This window comes from Cavia porcellus, unplaced genomic scaffold (genome assembly GCF_034190915.1).
Source record: "Cavia porcellus strain 051 isolate PalLab524CR breed Dunkin Hartley unplaced genomic scaffold, mCavPor4.1 scaffold_5, whole genome shotgun sequence".
NCBI classification, from domain to species: Eukaryota; Metazoa; Chordata; class Mammalia; order Rodentia; family Caviidae; genus Cavia; species Cavia porcellus.
This window is the reverse complement of record NW_026947488.1, coordinates 17,651,233-17,673,819: the sequence shown is the minus strand read 5'-3', so window position 1 is coordinate 17,673,819 and position 22,587 is coordinate 17,651,233. Positions and strand designations below refer to the sequence as shown.

The 22,587-nt window shown below is 44.5% G+C and overlaps 1 protein-coding gene across 2 annotated transcripts in view; it reads left to right on the top strand.

Annotated features, from left to right (window-relative positions):
* Gdap1l1 (ganglioside induced differentiation associated protein 1 like 1) overlaps positions 1–18,263 on the top strand; it is a 30,409-nt gene extending 12,146 nt beyond the window's left edge. For both annotated transcript variants that reach the window (XM_003467668.5, XM_063248294.1), the window contains exons 4-6: positions 146–243; positions 948–1,062; positions 17,890–18,263. In XM_003467668.5, coding sequence (XP_003467716.3) covers positions 146–243; positions 948–1,062; positions 17,890–18,233 — 557 coding nt within the window. In that variant the 3' untranslated portion in view covers positions 18,234–18,263. The remainder of the gene's footprint in view (positions 1–145; positions 244–947; positions 1,063–17,889) is intronic.
* The last annotated feature ends 4,324 nt before the right edge of the window (positions 18,264–22,587 follow it).

Below are 22,587 nucleotides of genomic sequence, written 5' to 3'. Positions count from 1 at the left end.
ACAGCCCGTGGAACTCAGTGCATGTTGGCTGTGGATACTGTCTCTTCCATAACCCATGATGGATGGACCGACTCCCAGCCGTGTGGGGGAGGAGATATGGAGGTACCGGGTACCAGGGATGGAACCTTTGCTATTCTCTGCCCAGGACACTTAGCCAATGCCACCACAGACCTCATGAAACTGGACCATGAAGAGGAGCCGCAGCTCTCTGAGCCCTACCTTTCTAAACAAAAGAAGCTCATGGTGAGTGTCCCCACCTGCTGGCATCTTCCCCTACCCCTCCTTTTCACAGAAAACTACAGATGCTGGCTGGAAGTTGAGAGTCAGCTAAGGCTTTGAGGTAGAAAACCATGGGCTTGCTTTTTCTCCATTGTCATTTACTGTTGCTTTGACCTTGGGCAAGCCACTGTCACCTTGGGGCCTCATATCTTAGGCTGTGTCTCTGTAAACAAAGCATTAGATCCAGGTTCTAGGATAAGGCTCTGAGGATCCCAGTAAGGATGGGAGGGATAGGGGAGAGGAAGCAGCCAAGTCTTGTCAGCATCATGGAAAGCTCTGGAGCATAAAAGTTACCATACAGAGGGTCTACTTTGTTGACAGGGCCCAGCCTTAAATACCCCTGTATCGACTGGCATTGGCCACAGACTGCCTATCTGGTAGAAGGTCACCTCCTCTATATTTCTGAGCAAGGCAGCTCCTGATTGGCTGAAGTGCAACTATGGGCCCCTGGCAAAGGTGCTACATCAGCTGGAGGTGCACGTGTGCCATCCCCATGCACAGATCTAAGCAGAACAGCCAAGCTGGATAAGCTTGTAGGCACCACATGAAGGTGCTTTGGATTTGGAACCTAATTTTACAGAAAGGAGTTTGGGCAAAATTTCCTTCCCTGGATGGCCTGACCCCAGTGAGGTCAACTCAACCTTCGATCCCTGCCTCTCCTGCTGCAGGCCAAGATCCTGGAGCACGATGACGTGAGCTACCTGAAGAAGATCCTTGGTGAGCTGGCCATGGTGCTGGACCAGATCGAGGCTGAGCTGGAGAAAAGGAAGCTGGAGAACGAGGGTGGGTTCCAGCTCTGGGGTGGGTGGGGCTGTAGCCCTGCTGGCCTCCTCTATCCTGTCTGCCCAGGCCTAGCCTCTTTTCCCTCCTACTAGGAGGGAAAAGATCTCAGAAGACCTACTGGTTGGAATATGGGGTCAGACAGATGTAGGTTCAAGTCCTAGGTTGGCCACTTTCTAGCTGAGCAACCTTGGGTAAGACCTCACTTTCCCACAGAAAGTGGGGTAATGATAGGACTGTGGAGCTGTGGAGGCACTGTGTGGCAGACATGCAGGGTGCTTAGATGCCAGGGCTTGGTGCACAGCAAGAGTTTAATAAAAGCTGGCGATGGGGATAGTAGCAGTGGTGATGGTGACCACTACCCACCACACCATCTCACCCTGCCCTGGCAAGAATGCACTGTGGCTCCTTTGTGCTGCAGCCAGACATCCAGTTTCACCGACTCTCCAGGACTGGCCTTCCTGCCCTTGAGCAGGTCCCTGATCAGACACACCGGCCTCCTCCAAAAAGTTATATTTGTAATCTCACTGAGGTGTTATTGGAATCCCAGCAAGTTAATTCCAGTCTACCATCTCCAATACAACCCACGGCAAGAGTAACATCACCAAGACATATTCCAAGTTAAGGGCAGCCAAGAGGTCCTACGTCCAGTCCTCATGAGGACGAGCAGACAAAGGCCTTGATCTTAGGCCTCTCCCAGAATTTATTATCTTGTGGAGAAGGGCGGTGGCTCAGGGATGAGTGATAGTGAGGATGGTGGGAATTGCGGGAGTAACTTGAGCTGGCTGGCCATGTGCAAGATTGGCATCTCTATAAATTGCAGAGATAAAGACATGCATAAGGATCAATTTACATAATCCAATTAGGGTAGCAGTGGAATTGTTTTGGGTGGCTATTACTTTGTTTTCTGATATGCAAACTCTTGTGCCCTGGGGAGTCATAGCCTCTTATCTTGAGGCTCATACTCAGTTGACATTCCCTGAGCTATTGGCTCTAACATCTCCAGTGCTCAATCCTATACACGAAAAACACTATTCGAGGAAACAGGACTGTCTGTTGGCTATAGAGATTGCATAATAGCACCTCAGCTAGCCTTATTTGCAATGCTTAGAGCCAACTGAAGAAAGTAGGAAATATCCTAGCCAGCTTTTTACATATTAGTATAAGGAAATGAGTCTCCTAAGAAAGTCACAGTAACTGTTTGGATTCAAAGGGAGTCGCTGGAGTTGTCTCCCACAGTTTGGAGCACGTGCAGCATGTGTGACCAAACTGCAAGCTTCCTGCACAGGTGTCTGCATGCACAGGAGCTGCAGAGCAGTCTGGAAACAGGAGTCTGGGTCAGACCTATGGTGGTAATCCCAGCTATTCCAGAACTCTTAATCCTTCCTGGAAAAAGCTTGGTGTGGCCAAGTATCTCAAGGAGGAACCTTCTGGTTTCTGTCAAGGGTGCCATTAAGACGAGTTCTCAAGGAACAAAGGTGTGAAAGACCCAGGGCTGGCCTGTGAGGTCAAACAGTCTCAGCTCTGTCCTTTTCTGGTTGGGTCTCAGATTAAGGTTGTTTCCTTATACAGGGATTCAGTTCAGCCGCATAAGCACCCCCCTGGCAAGTGTGAGGTTGTGAGTTCAATCCTTGATACCAAACCAAACAAAACAAAACAAAAACTCCAGTATGTTGTTTCCTTATGGATAAGCTTGTCAGGGCTGACAAAGCAAATTCCATGGACAGGGTGACTGAAACAGCAGAATCCTGTTGCTTCATAGTTTTGGGGCTGGAAATCCAGATTCAAGGTATGAGCAGGGCTGGTTTCATCAGAGGCCCCTCACTGACTTGCGGGTGGTACCTTGTCACTGTGTCCTCAGAGGTCCTTCCTCTGTGCTGCACACCCTGGTGTCTCTGAGTGTTCTGTTTCTTCCTAAGAGTAATCAGAAAGAGGCAGGCCCACACTCACACCCTCCTTTTGACTTAATCATCTCTTTAAAGGCCACATCTCCAAATACTGTCATTTCCTATGATACTGAAAGTTAGGACTTTAACATATGAACTGGGAATGGAACAAAATTTAGTTCCATCTATATTTATATCAAAAATTTTAGTAACTTTATTGATTTTATTGGTTTATTTGCATTTGAGATAGTTGTTGATACATTTCCCAAACTGGCCTTGAACTCGAAACCTCTCATCTCAGCTTCCCAAGCAGCCAGGATTACAGGTGTGCACCACTGTGCTTGACACTGCTTACATAACAGCACCTGCTATGTGTCAGGTGCTGTTCTGAGTTTTATAGATTTCAGCTCCTTATAGTGCCAGGAGATAGATGCTATTCATGGTCCCATTTAACAGATAAGGAAAGTAAGACTCGGAGGGATCAGGTAGCTTTCCCAAGGTCACATAGGCAGAAGGGTGAATCTGGGATTCAGATTCTGGCTCACAGAGTCCAAGTTCTTAGATGCTCTCTTTGCCTCTTCTGTCTTTAAAAGGCGGATATAATGAGTTACTGCTTTCTGGGGCTGTGGTGAGGATCAGCGAGGAAAAATAGGGTCCCACTAGACTTCTTAAGTGGGCATAGCATGTTGCCTGGCACTCAGGGGTGGTGCAAATGTTAGTCGCTGCTGTGATCATGGGACACACAGGGCCTGACTGGGGCCAGAGTCGATGTCCTGGAGGACAGCCAGGGACATGCATTCCCAAAGGTTCCCCAACTGGGTCCGGATGCCCCTCTGTTTTGGTCCTGAGGTCCTCTGAGAAGAGGCAGCATTGCACTACCCCACGGTATGATGACAGGGACTTTCAAGATGGTCCAGGTGTCCTTGGGAGAGTGGAAGAGCCCCAAGGAAGTGGCTGTGAGCTGTAGAGCTCTGGCTGGCTGGGCCTGCATGGCCTCTGTCCCTCTGTCACCCACTGGGCACCATCAGATCCCCCTAGGAGCACACCAGGCCCTCTGCTTCTCTTTTGTGGGCCGGAAAAGGTTGAGGAAGTATCCTGATGTCACAGTTAAGGCTCCCAGCATGGAGCAGATGACACTGATGCATATTCTAATCAGCCAGCTCTGAGCTCTGTGACCTTGTGGAATTTACCTTACCCCTCTTAGGTCACCTGCCAAATGTGAATAACAACAGACTAACTCACAGCAAGGGTATGAGGACCTATGGAGACAGTGGGCACTGCGCACTTTGCCCAATGCCTGACTCCAGGCAAAGTGTTCTCCAAATAGCAAGCTTCTTTTAAAAACTCCCGTTATTTTTTCATTCATTTATTCAAATATTTGTTGAACACCTACTACATGCCAGGTCCTGGGAGTAAAATTGTGAGCGAAAACAAGATATTGTTTTTTTCTTCTTGTAGAATTTGTGGTCTTGGGGAAGAAAAAGACATTAGTCAAATAATACCATTTGTAAACAAAATTACAAACAGTGACAAGTGAATGTTAAGATCAAGAGTAGAATAGGCAGGGTTCAGGAAAGTAACTCACACGTGGGGAGCTGGTCTAGGATGCAACAGTACCCAATCCCCACAATCCCCACAAAGAAAAAAAAAAAGTAAGATGGGCAGGACAAATTGCCTAAAGCTTCTCTGAAATGCTGATGTTCAAAGTGAGACCAAGAGGATGAGAAGGAGCCCAGGGAGGGAGCCACCACCCAGACTAAGAAGAAGGTGGAGGTGGGAGAGAATGAGGCAGAGCGTGGTCAAGAGAGGGGAGAGACAGCCGGTGAGGCCCAGGTGAGATCATGGGCTGAGCCTGTGTTATAAGGGTTGAGTTTATACGGGGCGCGATAAGACGTCCTTCGAGGGCTTTGAGAAGGGGATTATCTCTGTTAGCTTTGTGGTACAACAAACCATTCCGAGTGATTTTAAAAAAGAACCATTTTTTGGTACACAATTTGCAGCTTGGCAGTGTGAGTTTGGCTTGCTTGGGAGGCTGTCTGCCCCCTCAGAGTGACTGGCTCCACTCCTACAGTTTCGAGCAGCAGCATGAAGTGGCCTTGCTGGCCTGCATATGATTAGCTGGTGCAGCCTGGGCTGTGGAGGTAACTGGGCTGCCTATCTGGCACCTAAGCCAGGCTCCTTCAGACTGTGGTAGGCATGGGGTTATCACCAAGAGTAGCTGGAGCACAAAGACCAGATGCGTAAACCCTCTTCCAATGTCTGCTGCAGTGGCTGTTACTGAAGTCCCATGGACTACAGTAAGTGACCCGGAAAGCCCAGATTAAAGAGGTCCATTGGGTCAGCATGCTGGAGTAGAGTGTTTGGAGAAGGTGGGGGATGCCTAGAGAGGCACATGGAGACACAAGGCTCTGGAAAAGCACAGAGGACTACAGAGAGATTGGCCTTGAGGAGAACTGGCATCGGCGGGGCGAAGGGAGGCAGATACATGTGCCTGGGGCTTTTCAGATTTCATGGTGGCGACTAGGGAATCCTTGTCTCATGGCTATTTTCTGAATGAAGTGTGAGGCAGTGTCATCAGCTGAGAGGGATCCGGGGAGGGAGTTTGAGAGGTATAAGGAGAAAACATGAAACAGTACCCAGGTGATCCAGCCCGTGGATCAATCCATGGGGTGTGTACTTGGAGAGGGAACGGGGATGAATACAACAGGGTGGGAGACAAAGAGAGATTGAGACAAGTTGAGGAATCCAATCAAGTCTCGTTTATTCAGGAAGTGGTCGGATCCTTTATGGGCCAAGGGTGGGCTGGTGGGACAGGAAGAGGCTACGGTGGTTTCTGATGGGTCATTGTCACCTCCGGGTATGTGACGTAAGCAGGAGAGGATTATGGTTAATGTAGGCAGGCGCATTATGTGCCCATAGGAGGGAGCCCCGGGGAGGCAGTATTGGGGCTGTCGCACCACTGCCTACACCCAGGTATCTCTGCGGGAAGTGGGGAAACAGATCTACCCAAGAAATGAAGTAGAATCTGGCAGTAATGAATGCCATTCATTGCAGGCTTTGCCATCCTGAACTAACAGTGTAACTAGGCAGCTCCATGTTGAGAGTCTGCTGCAGGCAGAGCTGGCAGCCTCACAGAAGCACCAAATATGCTTCATCCAGGCCTGGGCTTTCCAAAAGGGGTGCCCAACAGAAGGAGAGGAGGGGTAAGTCCAAGAGATCAGGCCTCTAGAGCTACATCAGCCTGATGCCCAGGCCCGTGAACATATATGGTCACACAGAGTGTCACCTGTATACACAGGTGCTCCCTACACACATATGTACTCTGTATCTGCTGGAGGACAGCCAGATGCACAGGCAGATGCTGTACTTACACAGGTGGTAAGCCACACCAGGTGGACATTGTGCCACATGTGTAAATACTCACATGCATATGAACAGTTGGTGCACGGACCTGTGTAGGAGACCCAGGATAAGCCTACAGAACATGCAGAACAGACACACAGAGTCACACACAGACCCAAGTAAAGCATGTACCCATCAAGAGGTCATGAGTATGCACAGAGATACATACTATGTCCGTGTGTGTTTGCATGTGGGAAAGAGTAACATAAGGCACTGGTTAGGAGCACAGTCTCTGGAACCAGATGGCTTAGATTTCACTCTAGGCTTGGCTCTGCCACTTACCAGCTGTGTGACTTTGGCCAAATTACTTAACTTATCCGTACCTCACTTTCCTTATTTGTACTGTGGGGGGAGTCTTTTTGAGAGAGATCTCACTATGTAGTTCAGGCTGGCCTTGAGCTCACTTTGTAGCCCAGACTGGTCCCAAATTTGCAATAATTTTCCTACCTCAGCCTCAGCCTCAGCCTCTCGAGTGCTGGCATTACAGGCATGAACCACCATGCCTGCCTCAATTTCCTTATTTGTAGAACAGTGCTAATGATTATACCTACCTGGCTTGTTAGAGGTTAAGGGGACTATGCCATACTCTGGGGTGTTTCTCTCCCCTTCTCTCCTGACCACCTGGTTTTTCCTTGCTGTCCAGTCTCTAAACTGTGGTGGGCTTCAGGGCTCGATTGTAGCCCCTTCTCAAGCCTGTGGACCCTCTTTCCTTTGCTGATACCATGCAGTTTGCAGCTGGGGGAGTCCATGCCTTGGTCCTGCCTCTTCCCACTGTCCCCACCCCACGGAGCTCACTCCCCCAGTACCTCGAGGAGTCCCTGATCATCACCAGGAGCACCTCCCTGCCTGACTTCCTCCCCACCCTTTTCCTGCTTCATGTTGCTTACATTGCCAAATCTCAGGTCTGGTTAAAGCCAACCCACTATCCTCTAGGCACTGGTACTTCTGACCATAAGATGGCCCTGAGTATGGCTTTCTGTATCACTGAGCAAGTGGAATCATCAGGGAGAGGTCTTCAGAACTACCCACCATCAGTCATAGTCTACACATCTCACAATTCTAAAATGCGTATTTGTTAAATTACAACTTGACATCTCTGAAGTTGGAATGTTTTTTGTAGCCAATAGTTTAATTACCTCTCTTGTTTGGGGGTGGCTGTCTTACATCCAGTGGTAACTTAAATTGAATGACACACACTAATATGTATTCCTTGTACCAAGGATGAACTGTCCTTGACCCAGTGAAGACCAGTCCCTTCGCTAGTGCACTGGATCCCGTCTACGCGCATCCACTCAGGGGCACACCAGGGACTCTCGCTACTCCTCCCTGCAGCATCGCTCCCCCTCCTCGGATGGCCCATCCCCATCAATGTGCGTTTCTATTCCGCCCAACTCATAAACCACCTCTTGACCTGGCTCACCCTGTTGGCCTATCCTTCCCATTCCAGCAAAACTCCTTGAAAGAGTTATCTTTGCTCACCATCTCCAGTTTCTCTCCTTCCTTTTCTCTCTTGAGCTCCTTCCAACCATGCTTTCATCATCAGCATTCAATTCCAACTGCTCTTGTCAAGGCCACACCGGTCATTAAACGCAATTGCCGGTGGCTCAGGCCTGCTGTTATTTGACGTTTGCATGGCACCGGAACGTGGCCAGGCACTCCCTCCTCCTTGGAACACTTAACTCAACCTTAGAGACACCACACTCCTTCACTCCTTTATACTAGGTGTTAGTATCGGCCCCTTTTATTTCTTTATTTTATTTATGTATTTATTTATTTTGGTACCTGGGATCGAACTCATGACCTTGCGCTTGCCAGGCAGGCATTTATGCCACTGAGCTAACTCCCTTAAATTTTCATTTATTAGCACACATCCTTATCCATCATGATTACACTCACTGTAGGGAGGAATAGGATATGTATGTAATGTAATTCAATTCTCTTTATTCTCCTTTCCCTCTTCTTCCTCCTCCTCCCACCTCTAGGTCCCCTTCCCATTTATAGAAGATTTATCTCCATGTTTCCTATTGTCTGTCTTTCCCTTTGGACTTTAAATTACCTATACTTTGGAGCCGTGCACGGTGGTGCATCCCTGTATGTGTAGCGCTCAGGAGGCTGTGAAAGGAGGACCGCAGCAAGTTCAAGGCCAGCTTGGGCTACACAGTGAGTTCAAGGCCAGCCTGAACTGCATAATGAGACCCTCTCTTAAAACCCAAAAAAATACTTATACTCTGGGTTTCTCATATAAGAGAAGTTATATGATATTTAACTTGCGTGTCTGGTTTATAGTGCAAACATCATGGTGTAAAGCTGCATCCATTTTCCTACAAATTATCAACTTTATCCTTTTTTATGGCAGATTAGTACTTTATTGTATGTAAATGCCACATTTTCTTTACCCATTCATCTGCTGACGGACATACAGGCTGCTTCCAAGATTTAGTGATCATGAGTTGTGCTGCTATATGCATAGGTATTCATGTATCATGGTAATACAATGGTTTTAATTATTTTGGGAAGATAACAGGAAGGGGAGTAGCCAAATTGCACTTCCTCTGTTGGTTGTTTCCTTTGCTGTGCAGAAACTTTTCAATTCTACTTAATTCCATTTGTTGATTCTTTATCTTATTTCTTATGCAATTGAGGTTCTCTTTAGAAAGTCCTCACCTGTGCCGGTGTCTGCAGGAGTTTTACCTACTATATCTTCCAGCAGTGTCTTTGTTTTAATATCCAGTCCTGTGATTCATTTGGATTTTATTGTGAGATTCAATCTTCTGCATATTATAACCAGTTTCCCTAGCATCATTTGTTAAAGAGACTATCTTTCCTTTAGTATATGTTTTTGGCCCCTTTGTCAAAAATCAGACAGCAGATATACTTGGGATTGTTTGTTTGTTTCTTTTTTTTTTTGGCTTTATGAGACAGGATCTCACTTTGCAGTTCAGGCTGACCCTGAACTTACTATGTAGCCCAGGCTGGGCTCAAACTCCCAGAAATCCTCTTGCCTCTGCCTCCTGAGTGCTGGGATTATAGCGGTACACCACCAAACCCAGCATTGGGGTCATTTCTGTATCCTCTAATCTGTTCCACTGATCCACATGTCTGTTTCTATGCCAGAACCATGCTATATTATCATGTAGCTTTGTAATATAACTTGAAATCAGAATTGTAAGGCCTCTTGATTTGTTTTTGTTGCCCAAGATTATTTTTGCTATTCTAAATCTCTTCTGGTTCCATATGTATTTTAGGATTATTTTTTTTTAGTTCTAGGAATGCTTTTGGTATTTTGATTAAGATGCAGTATATCTATTGATCAGTTTGGAAGTATGCCCATTTTGATAATATTGGGTCTACCTATCCAGGAATAGGAGATATCTTTCCATTTTTCTGATGTTCTCTTTGACCTTTTTTAGTACACTGTAGTTTTCATTATAGAGATCTTTAGTTACATTAATTCCTAAGTATTTAATTTTTCTTGAAGCTATTGTTTTCTTAATTTTTTCTTATTATTATTTTCTTAATTTTCCCTCAGTTGGTTCATTATTGGTACACAGGAAATTTATTGATTTCTGTGTGCTGATTTTGTATCCTGCTACTCTGCTGAATGTATTAGTTCCAGAAGTCTTAATGGAATTTTGGGGTTTCTATGTAAAGGATTGTGTCTTCTGCAAATAATGATAGTTTGACTTTTTTCATTCCCATACAAATCCTTTTGACTTTTTTCAATTGTCTGACTGTTGTAGCTAACCTTTTGAGTACTAGATTGAACAGGAATGGTGAGTATGAACAGCCTTGTCTTATTCCTGAGTTTAGAGAAAGTTTTCAATTTTTCCCCATTTCATATGATGCTGGCAGTACACTTACCATAATCAGCTTTTATCAGATGGAGATAAGCTCCTTCCAGGGTCAGGGATATAGCTCAGCAGCCAGTGCCTATCTGGCAAGTGTGAGGTCATGAGTTCTAGTCCCATTATATCCTTTTATACCTATTTTTAGGGTTTTTTAAAATTTTATTTAAGGAGGAAAATTTTAAAAAACAGAAAAAAAGATACAAGCTTTACAGAATTTCAGAAAAAATAAACAGGAAATCACTAGTTAATAGATTACATATTTTCATCTTAGAAATAGTTGAAGTTACAAAATTAAAGCATATAAAGTGGACATTCAAACAGTGAGACTGCAAACAGTTCTGTTCAATGATCCAACAAAACTCAGTAATATGGTTACCTATCTTATACACTTAAATATACATGTAGTTATATCCTTTAGAGCACTTTCTTTTCCTCTCTTTTGTACAATGACAATTACACATTTTGGGTTTTATTACTCTCACAGTTCTTATTACTTTTTTTAAGAGACTAAAACCAAATGTGATATAAAAAAAACAGAGTCAGTCAAATCAAAAGGATGCACATAATACATAATGTAAAAACAAAATACAAGGTGATCAACAATGGTTACCATAATGCCTCTTGCTATCTTAAAAAGAATTGCCTATATCTTCAGTTATAATAAAATTGAACAAAACAGTAAAAAACAAAACAAATAAAACCAAAACATTGGAGACATTATAGGACTTCAAAAGATAATAGTCAAACCAGAATGGGCATCAAAATGAATCTTATTGTCTTCACAGTTGTTGCCTGTACTGTTGAACTTGGTACTATGAAGCAAAACAGAATAGAGGAAAATCAGTCAAAACAAGATGGTGAGAGCAATACATGGTTTCAAATCAAGTTAATAGGAAATCAAAGTGGGTTACTATAATATATTCTGCTATTTTTTATTTATTTTTCCCTTAAAAAGATAAAAATAAAAAAGTAAATAATATAAAAAGGAGATTGAGATAAAAGAGGGCATAACAACAAAACAGCACAGGTCAAACCATAACCATTTAAGCAAAATAGTGTTTCACCACAAGATAATCCCGACATAAAAGTAGTTACCATAGTGTGTCTTTCCTTGAAATCTTTGAGTATAACTTCGTATATTGTAGCATCAAACATATCAAGACAATGTAAAACCATTCAAGAGAATGACAATATTACAGGGTATTTAGAATCAACTAACAGAAAATGAACCATGATTTCTGTATAATCTCCTTGTCTATAAAAGTTTTTGTTTATATTATCATATATAGTAAAATCCAGTAAGATACAACATGTTAAGACCGATAGAGACAGAAGAACAAAAGCTTAATGGGACTTCGAAACAATATGATATTAAATCAGCACTAGCTATAATGATGTCTTGTTTTCTCCAAAATAGCTGTTCCTTCCATCCAACCTTCTCTGCCTCGTTTCTGTTGAGCTCTTTTTCTATCATTAGTTGTCAGTTTGTCTTCTTCATTTTGCTTTCTGCTCCATTCATTGTGGCCTCTCTGCCACTGTTTCTGGAATTTTGGAATTTTTCTTTTTTAGAATGTCCTGCAGCATTCTCTGTAGAGTTGAATTGGTGGTTGCAGTTCCCCTAGTTCCTCTTTATCCTGGAAGCACCTTGTTTTTCCATCAATTTCTAGGGACAGTTGTACAGGATATATCAATCTTGGCTAGAGGTTATTATTTTTCAAAGCTTGAATTATTTCCCCCCATGCTCTTTGTGATTTGATGGTTTGTACCGAGAAGTCTGCTGCAATTCTGAAGGGTGTTCCCTTGTAAGTGATCTGTTTCTTGTTTCTGATGGCTTTTAATATTCTGTTCTTATATTGGATTTCTGGAATTTTGATTATTATATGCCTGGGTGTAGCTCTGTTTGGGTTGTAGGCAACTGGGGTCCTGTATGCTTCATACATCTGAGTATCTTTACCTTTTGCTAAATTAGGGAAATTCTCCTGGATTATTTCTGTGAATAGCTTTTGTAGTTCATTTGTTTGTGTTCCTACTTCTTCTTTTATGTTCTTAATTCTTAAGTTATAGATCCTCTTGTCATCTTCTAGCCTTTGTATTATTGCTGTTTGATTCCTTGTTATTTTTAAGAAGTTTTTCATTTCACGCTCCCACATTACAAATCTGTCCTCCAGTTCAGATAATCTATCCTTTTGTTTCAAGCTGTTATGCCAGCTTTCGATAGAGTTTTTAGTTTCCTGGTAATCTCTTTAAACCTGCTTCACATATTCTATGTTTTCTCTATTTTCTCCATCAAACAATTCTCTCCTCTTTTTCTGTTATTCCATTCCACCATCTGTTTTTTTCTTGGGTGGTGCTTAGCTTTCTCTAACTATTCTACTTATATCTTGCTTTACTTCATTAAATACTTCACTTTTGCACTCATCTATGAGGCTCCGGAGATATCATTTTATGTCTATTGGTGCTGTGTCTGATATTGCATGTTTTCTGTCCTCATTCTCCTTTGCATTTACTTTCCTGGATCAGTGTTCTCAGGATTGGGGACTGAGGACCCTTTCTTGTTGCTCCCTCTTCCCATACTTTTTGTTCCTTCCATAAAGCATATATAGGAGGCCCAGTTTTTTTTCTTTGTCAGTTAGTTAGTTTGAATCTGCTGGCTAGGTGTTCCTGCCCACTGCAGTGTACTAGGGAAACACAGACCTGGGAAGCTTCTGCTGGGCCCACCCCTCCAGGTCAACCTACTAAAGGCTTTACTGCTAGGGTACACCGTCAGGCACTGGAACCTGGTTTGGGCTAGCCTACTGGGTCTTAGTCCACAGTGTCACCCAGGCCAAGCGCTCCCCACCAATCCCACTTGAGAGGGGAATATGTGACTAAAGTCATTGCAGCATCCTGTTCTGACTAATCTGCTTGGTCCCAGAATGTCCTCTGTTGGAGCCTCCTAATTTATGGAAGGGTTCCTGTTCTCACTCACTGCAGGTCGATGCAGAGCTCCCTGCCAGTCCTGTTCTCAACTCCATTCGCTGATTCCTGCTCTCAGAATTTTCATGTTCTGTCCCTGCCATGTCAATTCAGACACAGCAGCAGCAGCAGGAAATTCAAATCATGGCTTCCAGAGGCACAGGTTCCTAGCTTCCACACTGAGATTTTATCTGTTCCGATTATAGCACTGGGATTGCATTTCCAGTTGGTTTCTCTCAGCTTAGTTCGTTCCTGGGTCGGCAGGGTATATCTTTCCTTGCTTAGGACTCCTCACACCGCACCATTCCTGGATTCTAAGCTGGCTATCTCAGAGAGCCTCCATAGCTGCTGTTATCTATCCGCCATGTTCTCCCAGAAGTCTTTTTAGGGGTTTTATAATGAATGAATGTTGGATTTTGTGAAAGGCTTTTTCTGCATCTACTGAGATGATCATGTGATTTTTGTACTCACTTCTTTTTATGTGGCGTGTTACACTTACTGATTTGCATATGCTGAACCATCCTTGCATACATGGAATGAAGCCTATTTGGTCATTATGTATGATCTTTTTGATGATTTCTGGCGTTGTTTGCCAGAATTTTTATGTTTGTGTGCATTAACGAGATTGGCCTCTAGTTTTCTTTTTTGATTGGTTCCTTGTATGGTTTTGGAATCATGGTAATGCTAGCTTTCCGGAACAGTTTGGAAGTAGCCTTTCCCTTTCCATTTCATTAAAGAATTTGAGAAGTGCTGGCATTAGCTCTTCCTTGAAGTTCTTGTAGAATTCAGTGGTCAATCTATCAGGTCTTAGGATTTTCTTACTTGATAGGTGTTTTTTTTTAATTTTTCAATTTCATTTTGGCTCCTTTCTTAAAAGCATTATAGGCCTGGTGTGGTGGTACATGCCTGTAATCCCAACAGTTGGGAGGCTAAGGCAGAAAGACTGACTCTAGATCAAGACCAGCCTGGGCACATAATGAGTTCAAGGCCAATCTGGACCACACAGTGAGACCCTGTTTTAAACAAACAAAGCAGAACAGAACAGAAAAAGTCCTGTGCTCAAGACTTTTTGTGGGTGGTAGTGTCCAGGTGAAACTTACTAGCATTTGTTTCTGTTATGTTTACTTTTATTTATGGGAAATGACACTGTTCATTCAAGTTATTCAGTATATATTTTTTCAAGTGCCTACTGTGTACCAAGGACTGTTCTAGGTGCAGGGCATACAGCAGCAAAGAACACAGCAAACAATCCTGGTCCTCATGCAAGATAGATGGTGCAGTAATGGTGATAAGTTCTAAGGAGGAAAACAAAGGAAAAAGAATAGTGACCACTGAGGTTGTGGGCTTCAATTTTAAATCACTGGTCCATGAAGCCAGCTCAGAAGATGATATTTGAGCAAAGACCTGAAGAGGTAGAGGGATGAAACTTGTGCCTATTCCAAGCAAACAAAATACGAAATACAAAAGCCTTAAAGTGGGCATGTGCCTGGCACGAAGACCTACAACAAAGCCAGAGGGGAGGAGAATGTAGGGAAAACCAGAGACCTGGCAGGTCCTGGGGACCACCTACACAGAGCCTGCTAGGACTTTAAGGGTTTCCGCTGCTTATTCTGACCATGACATAAATAGAGGGTTGTAGGGGAGGTTTTTTGTTTTGTTTTGTTTTGTTTTAGTTATTATTGTTTTGTTGTGCTGGAGATGAATCCCACGGTCTTGTACTTGCTAGTCAAATACTCTGTAACTGAACTACATTCTCAGCCCTTGACTTAAGTTTCAACAGGATCTCTCTGACTGTGTGCTGAGAATAAATTCCAAAGACAAGGGGCCAAGGCATAAAGACCTTTCAAGGGACTTTGTGATAATCTGGGCAGGAAATAATGGTTATTTTGACTAGAATGGTGAAAGTGGAAGGGACATCAAACTTTGGATGCGTATTGAAGATAAAGCTGATGGGAACTGCGAGCAGAATGTGGTGATTGAAAGTGTTATGGCTTGTCTTTAGATGCCCCCCTCACACCCTAAGACTTCACGTGGTCATAAGTGGAGCTTTTATAGAAGTGGCTGGATCTAGAGTGTGTGATTAATTCATGGTGCAATGCTGGGATTAAGGCTGTGATTACTAAAGCACTGCCCTCATCCCAGATACCCTAGATACAGTATAAAAGGGGCAGAAAGATGCTATTAAGGTCCCTTCCTTGTTGCTTTTGCTACCTTGTGGGTGCCATGAACTGTTCTCCTCTGCAATGCCTCACTGCCATCTGCAACTCACTCTGCCTTGGATCCAACTGATTATATATAGCCTAAAGTCTCTACAAACTGAGCTAAATAAGTCTTTCCTGCTTTAACTTTGGGTGTTAGATATTTTTTCTCAGCAACAAGAGAAAAACAGAATTTGGTGCCAGAAGTGGGGTCGCTGCTGTGACATTACCTGGCCATGTGTCTCAAGAGCCTCAAGAGCCTCAAGGAACTGGCTTGTGGGAAGGGGAGGATTTAGAAAAGGTTTGGAGATGCCAGCTAAAAAAGTAGAGCTAGAGTACCTTAGGCTGTACTGCATGGGAGGTTCTGGTCAGGGCTCAGAAGATCTTAACAGGCTGATAAAAATCCTATAGGTAAAGACTAGGTTCAGGAAGTTTCTGCAGGTAAGAGGGACTACACTGGCTGTTGGACTCCAGATGATGTGTGTTATGGCCTGGCAGAAAATTTGTCTGCATCTTGGTCATGTCCAGAAGCTGAGATAATATTAAGGGCAGAAGACTAATTAGTCTTGCAGAATAAATTTCAAGGCAGTCTAATGTTGAGGCAATGAATGGCTGCTGATGGGAACTTTCAGACAGATCTATGTTGAAAATCAAGAGCAAACATCCCAGCACAATGATTTAAAATGTTTTGAATCTGACCAGAAAGGAAACTCCCATAAAATTACAGACTACAAAGATAGAGCAGAATGCTGAAAAGAAATAGAAAAATAAAAAAGATGGCCTGTGGGCATCCTAAAAAGCAAAATGATTCCACCCTTTACAGGCTCAAAAATTACAAAAGTGAAAGGATTTTGCTTGGAAAACAGAGCCCAAGAACACCATGGAACAGTATGGTATGACCTAGAGAAGTTCCTCCAGATTTGATTGATGCACACTCAACCCCTACAGCCAAAAGGCAAGAAAGCCTGGCCACTGCTCCAGCTCAGGGCAGACCTTGGCATCATCCATGTGGCACTGGTTTTCCGTGCATGTAAAATCCAAGAGTTATGGAGTCAAAAAAGTTTCCACTTAGATTCCAGAAAACGGCCTGGCAGACCAGACAGTTTGCCCCTGAGAGGGTAGCGTATAAAGCTGTGAATATAAACCCAAAGGTTCAGGGGAGACCCCAAAAGTTTAGAAAACCCAGAAGATCATCTGAAGAAAACTACAGGGAGAGAATAAAACCAGCCCCAAAGAAAAGCCATGAAAGCTGTAACCATCTGCAGTGCCACAGGGGCAGCGCTACCCAAGTCCTTTAGAGTTCACTTCCTGTCACAGATTACGCCAGGTGCTTCACATAAAAGTACAGGACTTAATGTTTTCCCTGCCAGATTTTAAACTTGCTTTGGTCTCATTCCTTTGTACCCCCCATTTGTACCTTTTAGAATAATAGTGTTTATCTTGTGCCATTATATGGTAAGCATGTTTCACTTCCTTTTCCTTTGTACAAGGGCTTGCAGCTAAGAGTTCATCTTAAATCTCAGAGAAGCCTTTAGACTTAGACTTTCCAACAGTGCTAAAACTGATCGGACTTTGGCAACTCTTAGAGAGAGACTAAATGTTCTTTGCATAAAAGGGTGTGCATGAGTCTTTGGGGGGCCAGGAGCAGAATGCATGGCTTGTGTTTAGATGTCCCCCTTAAAGCCCCATGTGGTAGTAGCTGGATCTTCTTCACATGTCGCTGGGTCTAGAGCATGTGATGGATTCATGGTACAATGCTGAGATTAAGGCTGAGTGATTATTAAATCACTCCACTGATTGGTTTCATACTGCCTTAAGCCCTGGTAGCCTAGGTAGAGCATAAAAGGGGCAGAAAGACAGTGTTAAGGTCCCTCCCTTATGGCACCGTGAACTGTTCTCTGCAATGTCCCTCTGCCATGTGCCACTAGCCTTGGAGCAAGCTGGTTATAGACTAAAACTCCCACAAAATGTGAGCCAAATAAACCTCTCTGCCTTTAACTCTGGGTGTCAGATATTTTGTCTCAGTAAAGAAAGAAAAGTAACTATGACAGAAAGAAAGAGAATTTCTGATGGCTCTGAGGCTTTTGGCCTGAGCAATGGAAAGGGAAGGGTTTGAGACAGGGATGAGCATGGGTGGGCTTAGGGGTGAAATCCCAAATTCTGTTTGGGACATGTCAGCTCTGAAATTCAGAATGCACAGGCAAATAGACCTGTCAATGTGGCAGCTGGTTATGCTGGTCTGAAGTAAAGACACATATCTGTACTTTAAAAGTCAGAGGGCTCAGCCGCAGCTCAGTGGTAGAGCACTTGCTGAGCATAGGAAAGGCTTTGGGTTCCATCCCCAGCACCAAGGGGTAGAGCAGCAGCTGCTTTAAAGAAAATAAGAATAGAGAAAGGGCAAAAAGTGGACAGGGATGAATGACCAGGGTTAAAGTGGACAGGGATGGATGACCCACCTTGGGAACACTGGCAGGCAGACAAAGTTCAGGTCTGAAGAGAGAAACGTAAGTGTGTGGCATGTCCTTTCCTTTCCCTCTTCAGGAAAGAAATGCGAGCTGTGGCTCTGTGGCTGTGCCTTCACCCTGGCAGATGTCCTCCTGGGAGCCACCCTACACCGCCTCAAGTTCCTGGGACTGTCCAAGAAATATTGGGAAGATGGCAGCCGGCCCAACCTGCAGTCCTTCTTTGAGAGGGTGCAGAGACGCTTTGCCTTCCGGAAAGTCCTTGGGGACATCCACACCACCCTGCTGTCAGCCGTCATCCCCAACGCATTCCGGCTGGTCAAACGGAAACCCCCATCATTCTTTGGGGCGTCCTTCCTCATGGGCTCCCTGGGAGGGATGGGCTATTTTGCCTACTGGTACCTCAAGAAAAAATACATCTAGGGCCAGGCCCAGGGCCTGCGGTCGACTGTCGGTGTCTTTGTGCTGTGTGATTCCCAGTGACCTCTCAGTAACTCACTGTCCCACGAACAGTGGATGGCGCTTCCCCCCTTGTTCTGAGTAATTCTATCGTCAGTGTGAAACATTCCGTAGTTTAGAAGTAGACGTCACCAATGCCATGACTTGAGGCCACGGCTCTACTAGAGGAGAGAAAGCACGTGAGACAGCGTGTGAAACAGAAACAAAATGCGAATGCCTTTCCTTTGTATTCAGGGTCTCAAGACAGAACTGTGAGGACTGGTTAGGATCTGAGGTGAGTCCCAGGATGGTCTGCCTACCAGGGCCCAGCTTGGGAGGTGCTGGGGCTCAGAGAGCCTGACTCCTCGCCTCCCCTTCCCTCTTGCCAGGGAACTTTTCCACGGGACAAAGCCAACACCAAGACTCATCTCATCTAACCGGTACCTCTGGCTGGGGCTGATGAGCCAGCGGCCCCTGAAGATCAGAAGGGGCTTCGTTCTTCTCCTGGACATAAACTGAGATGGCACTGGCTGGGGCCAAGGCAGTGATAGCCCAAAACCTGGCCATGGCCAGGACCGACATCACAAGCACACTCCTCACTCCCCTCCTGACCTGACCCGTGTGTTCAGTTTGACTCAACAGGAACCCCTGAAGGCACCGTCCACGGTCCGCTTCCTACCTTGAGTTGAGTTTTCCCATCTTGTGTGGTGGGACTTTCAGCAAAAGCCATGTTGACCTTCTCTGAGGTCAGTCCCAGCTCAAGTGCAGGGGTGGATCCCTCTCACCTCCTTTAATGCCCACCTTTCCCGTTATTGGAAGGGCTCCCTCATGCTGTGTGCACGGGGGTCTCTGCCCCTTGGTCAGGTCTCTTTCCTGTGCCTTCTGCATGCTGGGAAAGGCCTGGGTGTCACTGCCGCTCACGCTTAGAAACCAATGAAAGCCCCCAATAAAGCATCCAGGAGGAGCAACTGCTGGTCATTTCTAAAGCTGTGCTGTCCACCCAGCTCTCGTTTCCAAAGGTGGGGCCAGAGGGCTGGGGACACAGGGTTTAAGAAACGAGGCTTTACAGACGCAAGTAAAAGTAGCATTCAGGGCTCCAGGTGCTGGATCTGGCCAGCTTCTGGGTAGATTTTCCAAAGCTCCGGCCTTGACACAAACCCACCCACCTTGGGCACAGTGTTTCCCAGTGTACAGAGTTTGCTCACAACCATTTGCTTAGACTGACCTTCAGGGAGTACCCAGGGCTCATGCCCTTTTCCTGAAATTTTCCAAGTAGGAAAAATGTTAAAATGCCCAGAGAATATTAAACCAGGAATGTAATCTGTGGAATATAAGGTGTAGTTTTATTTTGAAAAAAAGTATAAAAATGTGTACATGCTTTCATCAAAGTAAAAAACAGCCAGGGCCAAAACAGGATAGAACTTGGAGACCACACTGTCTGACAGTGTCTACCCATTATGCACAGTCTCCCTACTCGTAATCAAAGGACACTTGTCCTACCCAGACACACTGCCCTTGGGAAATAAGGACACGCTTACGCTCTCCAAAAATGGGACTCGCCAAGCCCCTTAGTCAGTTACCTCTCACTGCTCCAGAGATTAGTTGTACCTCAACAACTATAATATATAGATTAAATTTCAATTTAACCATCCCAGCATCCTTTCTGTTCAGTGTGCTCACACAACAACAAAGAAGAAAACCTTCCTGGCTGCTGTCTTTCTCTTTCTGAAATTGATCTCAAGGCCATTGTTGGGATTCCTAATCTCTCTTTTTTCTATTGATTTTACTGTGTTGTTTTTGCCTCAGGTAGCATTTCACTGGCCTGGGGTGGTTTTACTGGTAAAATGACTTCGATATAGGTGGTCCTTGGGTAGCTGTGATTTTCTACTAATTTTTTGCTATAGGATGTGAGAACCTTGTGGGATACTCCAGAGAATTCTGTCTCCATAGTCTTTCATGCTACTTATTTTACTGGATGTAGCAACCCTGTCCCCTTGGTAATCTGGATCAACTTCCCCCGCCAGTAGAGTTACCTATTTCTTTTTCTTTCTTTTTTTTTTTTTTTTTTTTTTTTTTTTTTGGTACCAAGGATCGAACTCATGACCACGTGCTTGCAAGGCAGGCGCTTATGCCACTGAGCTAAATCCCCAGCCCCAAGTTACCTATTTCTCTGCCTGTAGTTTCAATGGTATGAGCAGGTCAAAATGGCCACGCAGCAGTCTAAACTTCAAATTCAATGGAACCGTGATGTATTCCTTGATAGAGCCAATTCTCTTTTAGTAACTATAATCTGAGTCCAAAGTTTCAGGGTTGGGCAGCTACAGTTTTACGGATGAGTTATTACACGTAATGGAGCAGTTTTACCCTTTCCACCTCAGCACTGCTGGGCCCATGTAACTGGTTGGTTCAAAGCACAGTATATGCTGCTCCCCCAGGACAGCAGTCCTACACTGCAGTTTCTTCCAGCTGGCACTGTAAGAAACCTTTAAGTATCCCTTCTCACTGTCCTGGGAAGTCCAGCTGCTTCTAGACAAGACCAGAAAACTGCATAGGTAAAATCACTGTGCTTTGGGTTGGGGATTTAGCTCAGCGGCATAAGCGCCTGCCTTGCAAGCGTGTGGTTGTGAGTTCGATCCCCAGTACCAATTAAAAAAAAAAAGAAGAAGAAACTTAGAAAATCACTGTGCTTCATTCCTTTTTCAGTGATAGCAACCTTTTGTTCAGAAGTAATACCATGCAGCGCACTAAGACTGCACACATGCTGCAGTCAGAGAAGGCAAACCCACGTATAGAATTAGTGAACACTTCTCCCTGCACACTGGAAGCAGTTCAGGGTGGCCAATCTGCCCTTTAAATGGCCACTGTTTATGGTGAATGGTGTCATATCCAGAGCTCAAGGGAAGCTGGCTACTCAACTAAATTAGGTAAATTGATCTTGATGACAGGAAGGCCACGCTGTCCATTTATAACTGTAGCTCAATTCCTGTGGTGAGATTGCATATGAGCCTATTAGACACGCAGTAGGTGGCTGGGGAAGAAGAATGACATCCACAGAAAATGGCTTCTTGTCGGGTCTCTTTGGTGGGCACTTGTGGAATATTCACCTAGTACACAATTACTCTCCCATTCAGTGGCCCTTGATATCGGTCCATTCATGTAAGTTTCCCTACAGATTTCATTGTTATTAATCCTCTAGTCTTAGCAGGGACATACACCTGTAATCCCAGCACTTGGGAGGTTGAGGCAGGAGGATCATTGCAAATTTGAGACCAGCCTGGGCTACAAAGTGAGTTCAAGACCAGCCTGAACTGCACAGTAAGACCCTGTTTCAAAGAGGCAAAAAAAAAATCCTCTAATCTTGTTCTGTGTTCCTGATCATCCAGCCAAACCATTGATTCTATGCATAAGTATAGGCTTATATTCTAGATTTCTGTCTCCATTTGGTAAAATGTACAACCAGCTGTATTGCTGAGAACTGTGTTCACTGAAAGGATTTACCTTTGCAGAGTCTTCCAGAGCACTTCCATAGAGATATGTTCATCTACTTCGACTTGGTGCCAGCTCTGAGCTTTTTCTTCCTACATTCACTGATTGTAGGGACTTCACCATCAGAAGACCTTAGGTGCTGACTGAGGAAGGGGCAGCAATATGGCAGAGAGGTGGTGTTGTCTGCACATGTCACTTTCATTTGACAAACTACTGCTGCACATGCATGTCTAGCTGTATGGTTGACAAATCAGATGATACCCTGTCCATGATGGGAGCTCAGGTTGCACAATCACTTGGTGTATCACAGCCAGGTGTTCGGTTTCTATCAGGACCCACCAGCAAGTCAGATGATATTTCTCAAAAGGGCAATTATCGTTTGCAGAAGATGACATAACTTTATCCTATACAACAGTGCAAGGCACTGAGATGTTCCTACTAGCGGTTGCTGGAGGCTCTAGAGTGCATGGCTATCTCACAGACAATGTGAATACCACTGGATCTACTGGGTCATAAAACTCAACTGGCAAAGCATCTTATGTGGCGCCCTAAAATGCCCTGAGACCCATTCAAACCTGGAAGCCCAGGTTATTCAGTAAATGGTTGGGAACAGCACACACAAATATGTATATGTTGCTTTCCAAATCCAAAGAAACCCACCAATATTGTCTTTTTTCTTGTAGTGATAGTACAGCAACTTGTCTTTTACTTGGAGGGAATGTCTTGACTCTCCAAGTCCCAATGGTTTTAACCATTTTATTTCCAGAGACAAAGTAGAGATGACTGATTTGGAGAACCCAAGAATCTGAACTGGGAAGGATGCTACCTGTCAGTCTATCTGCTGGGGCATGTG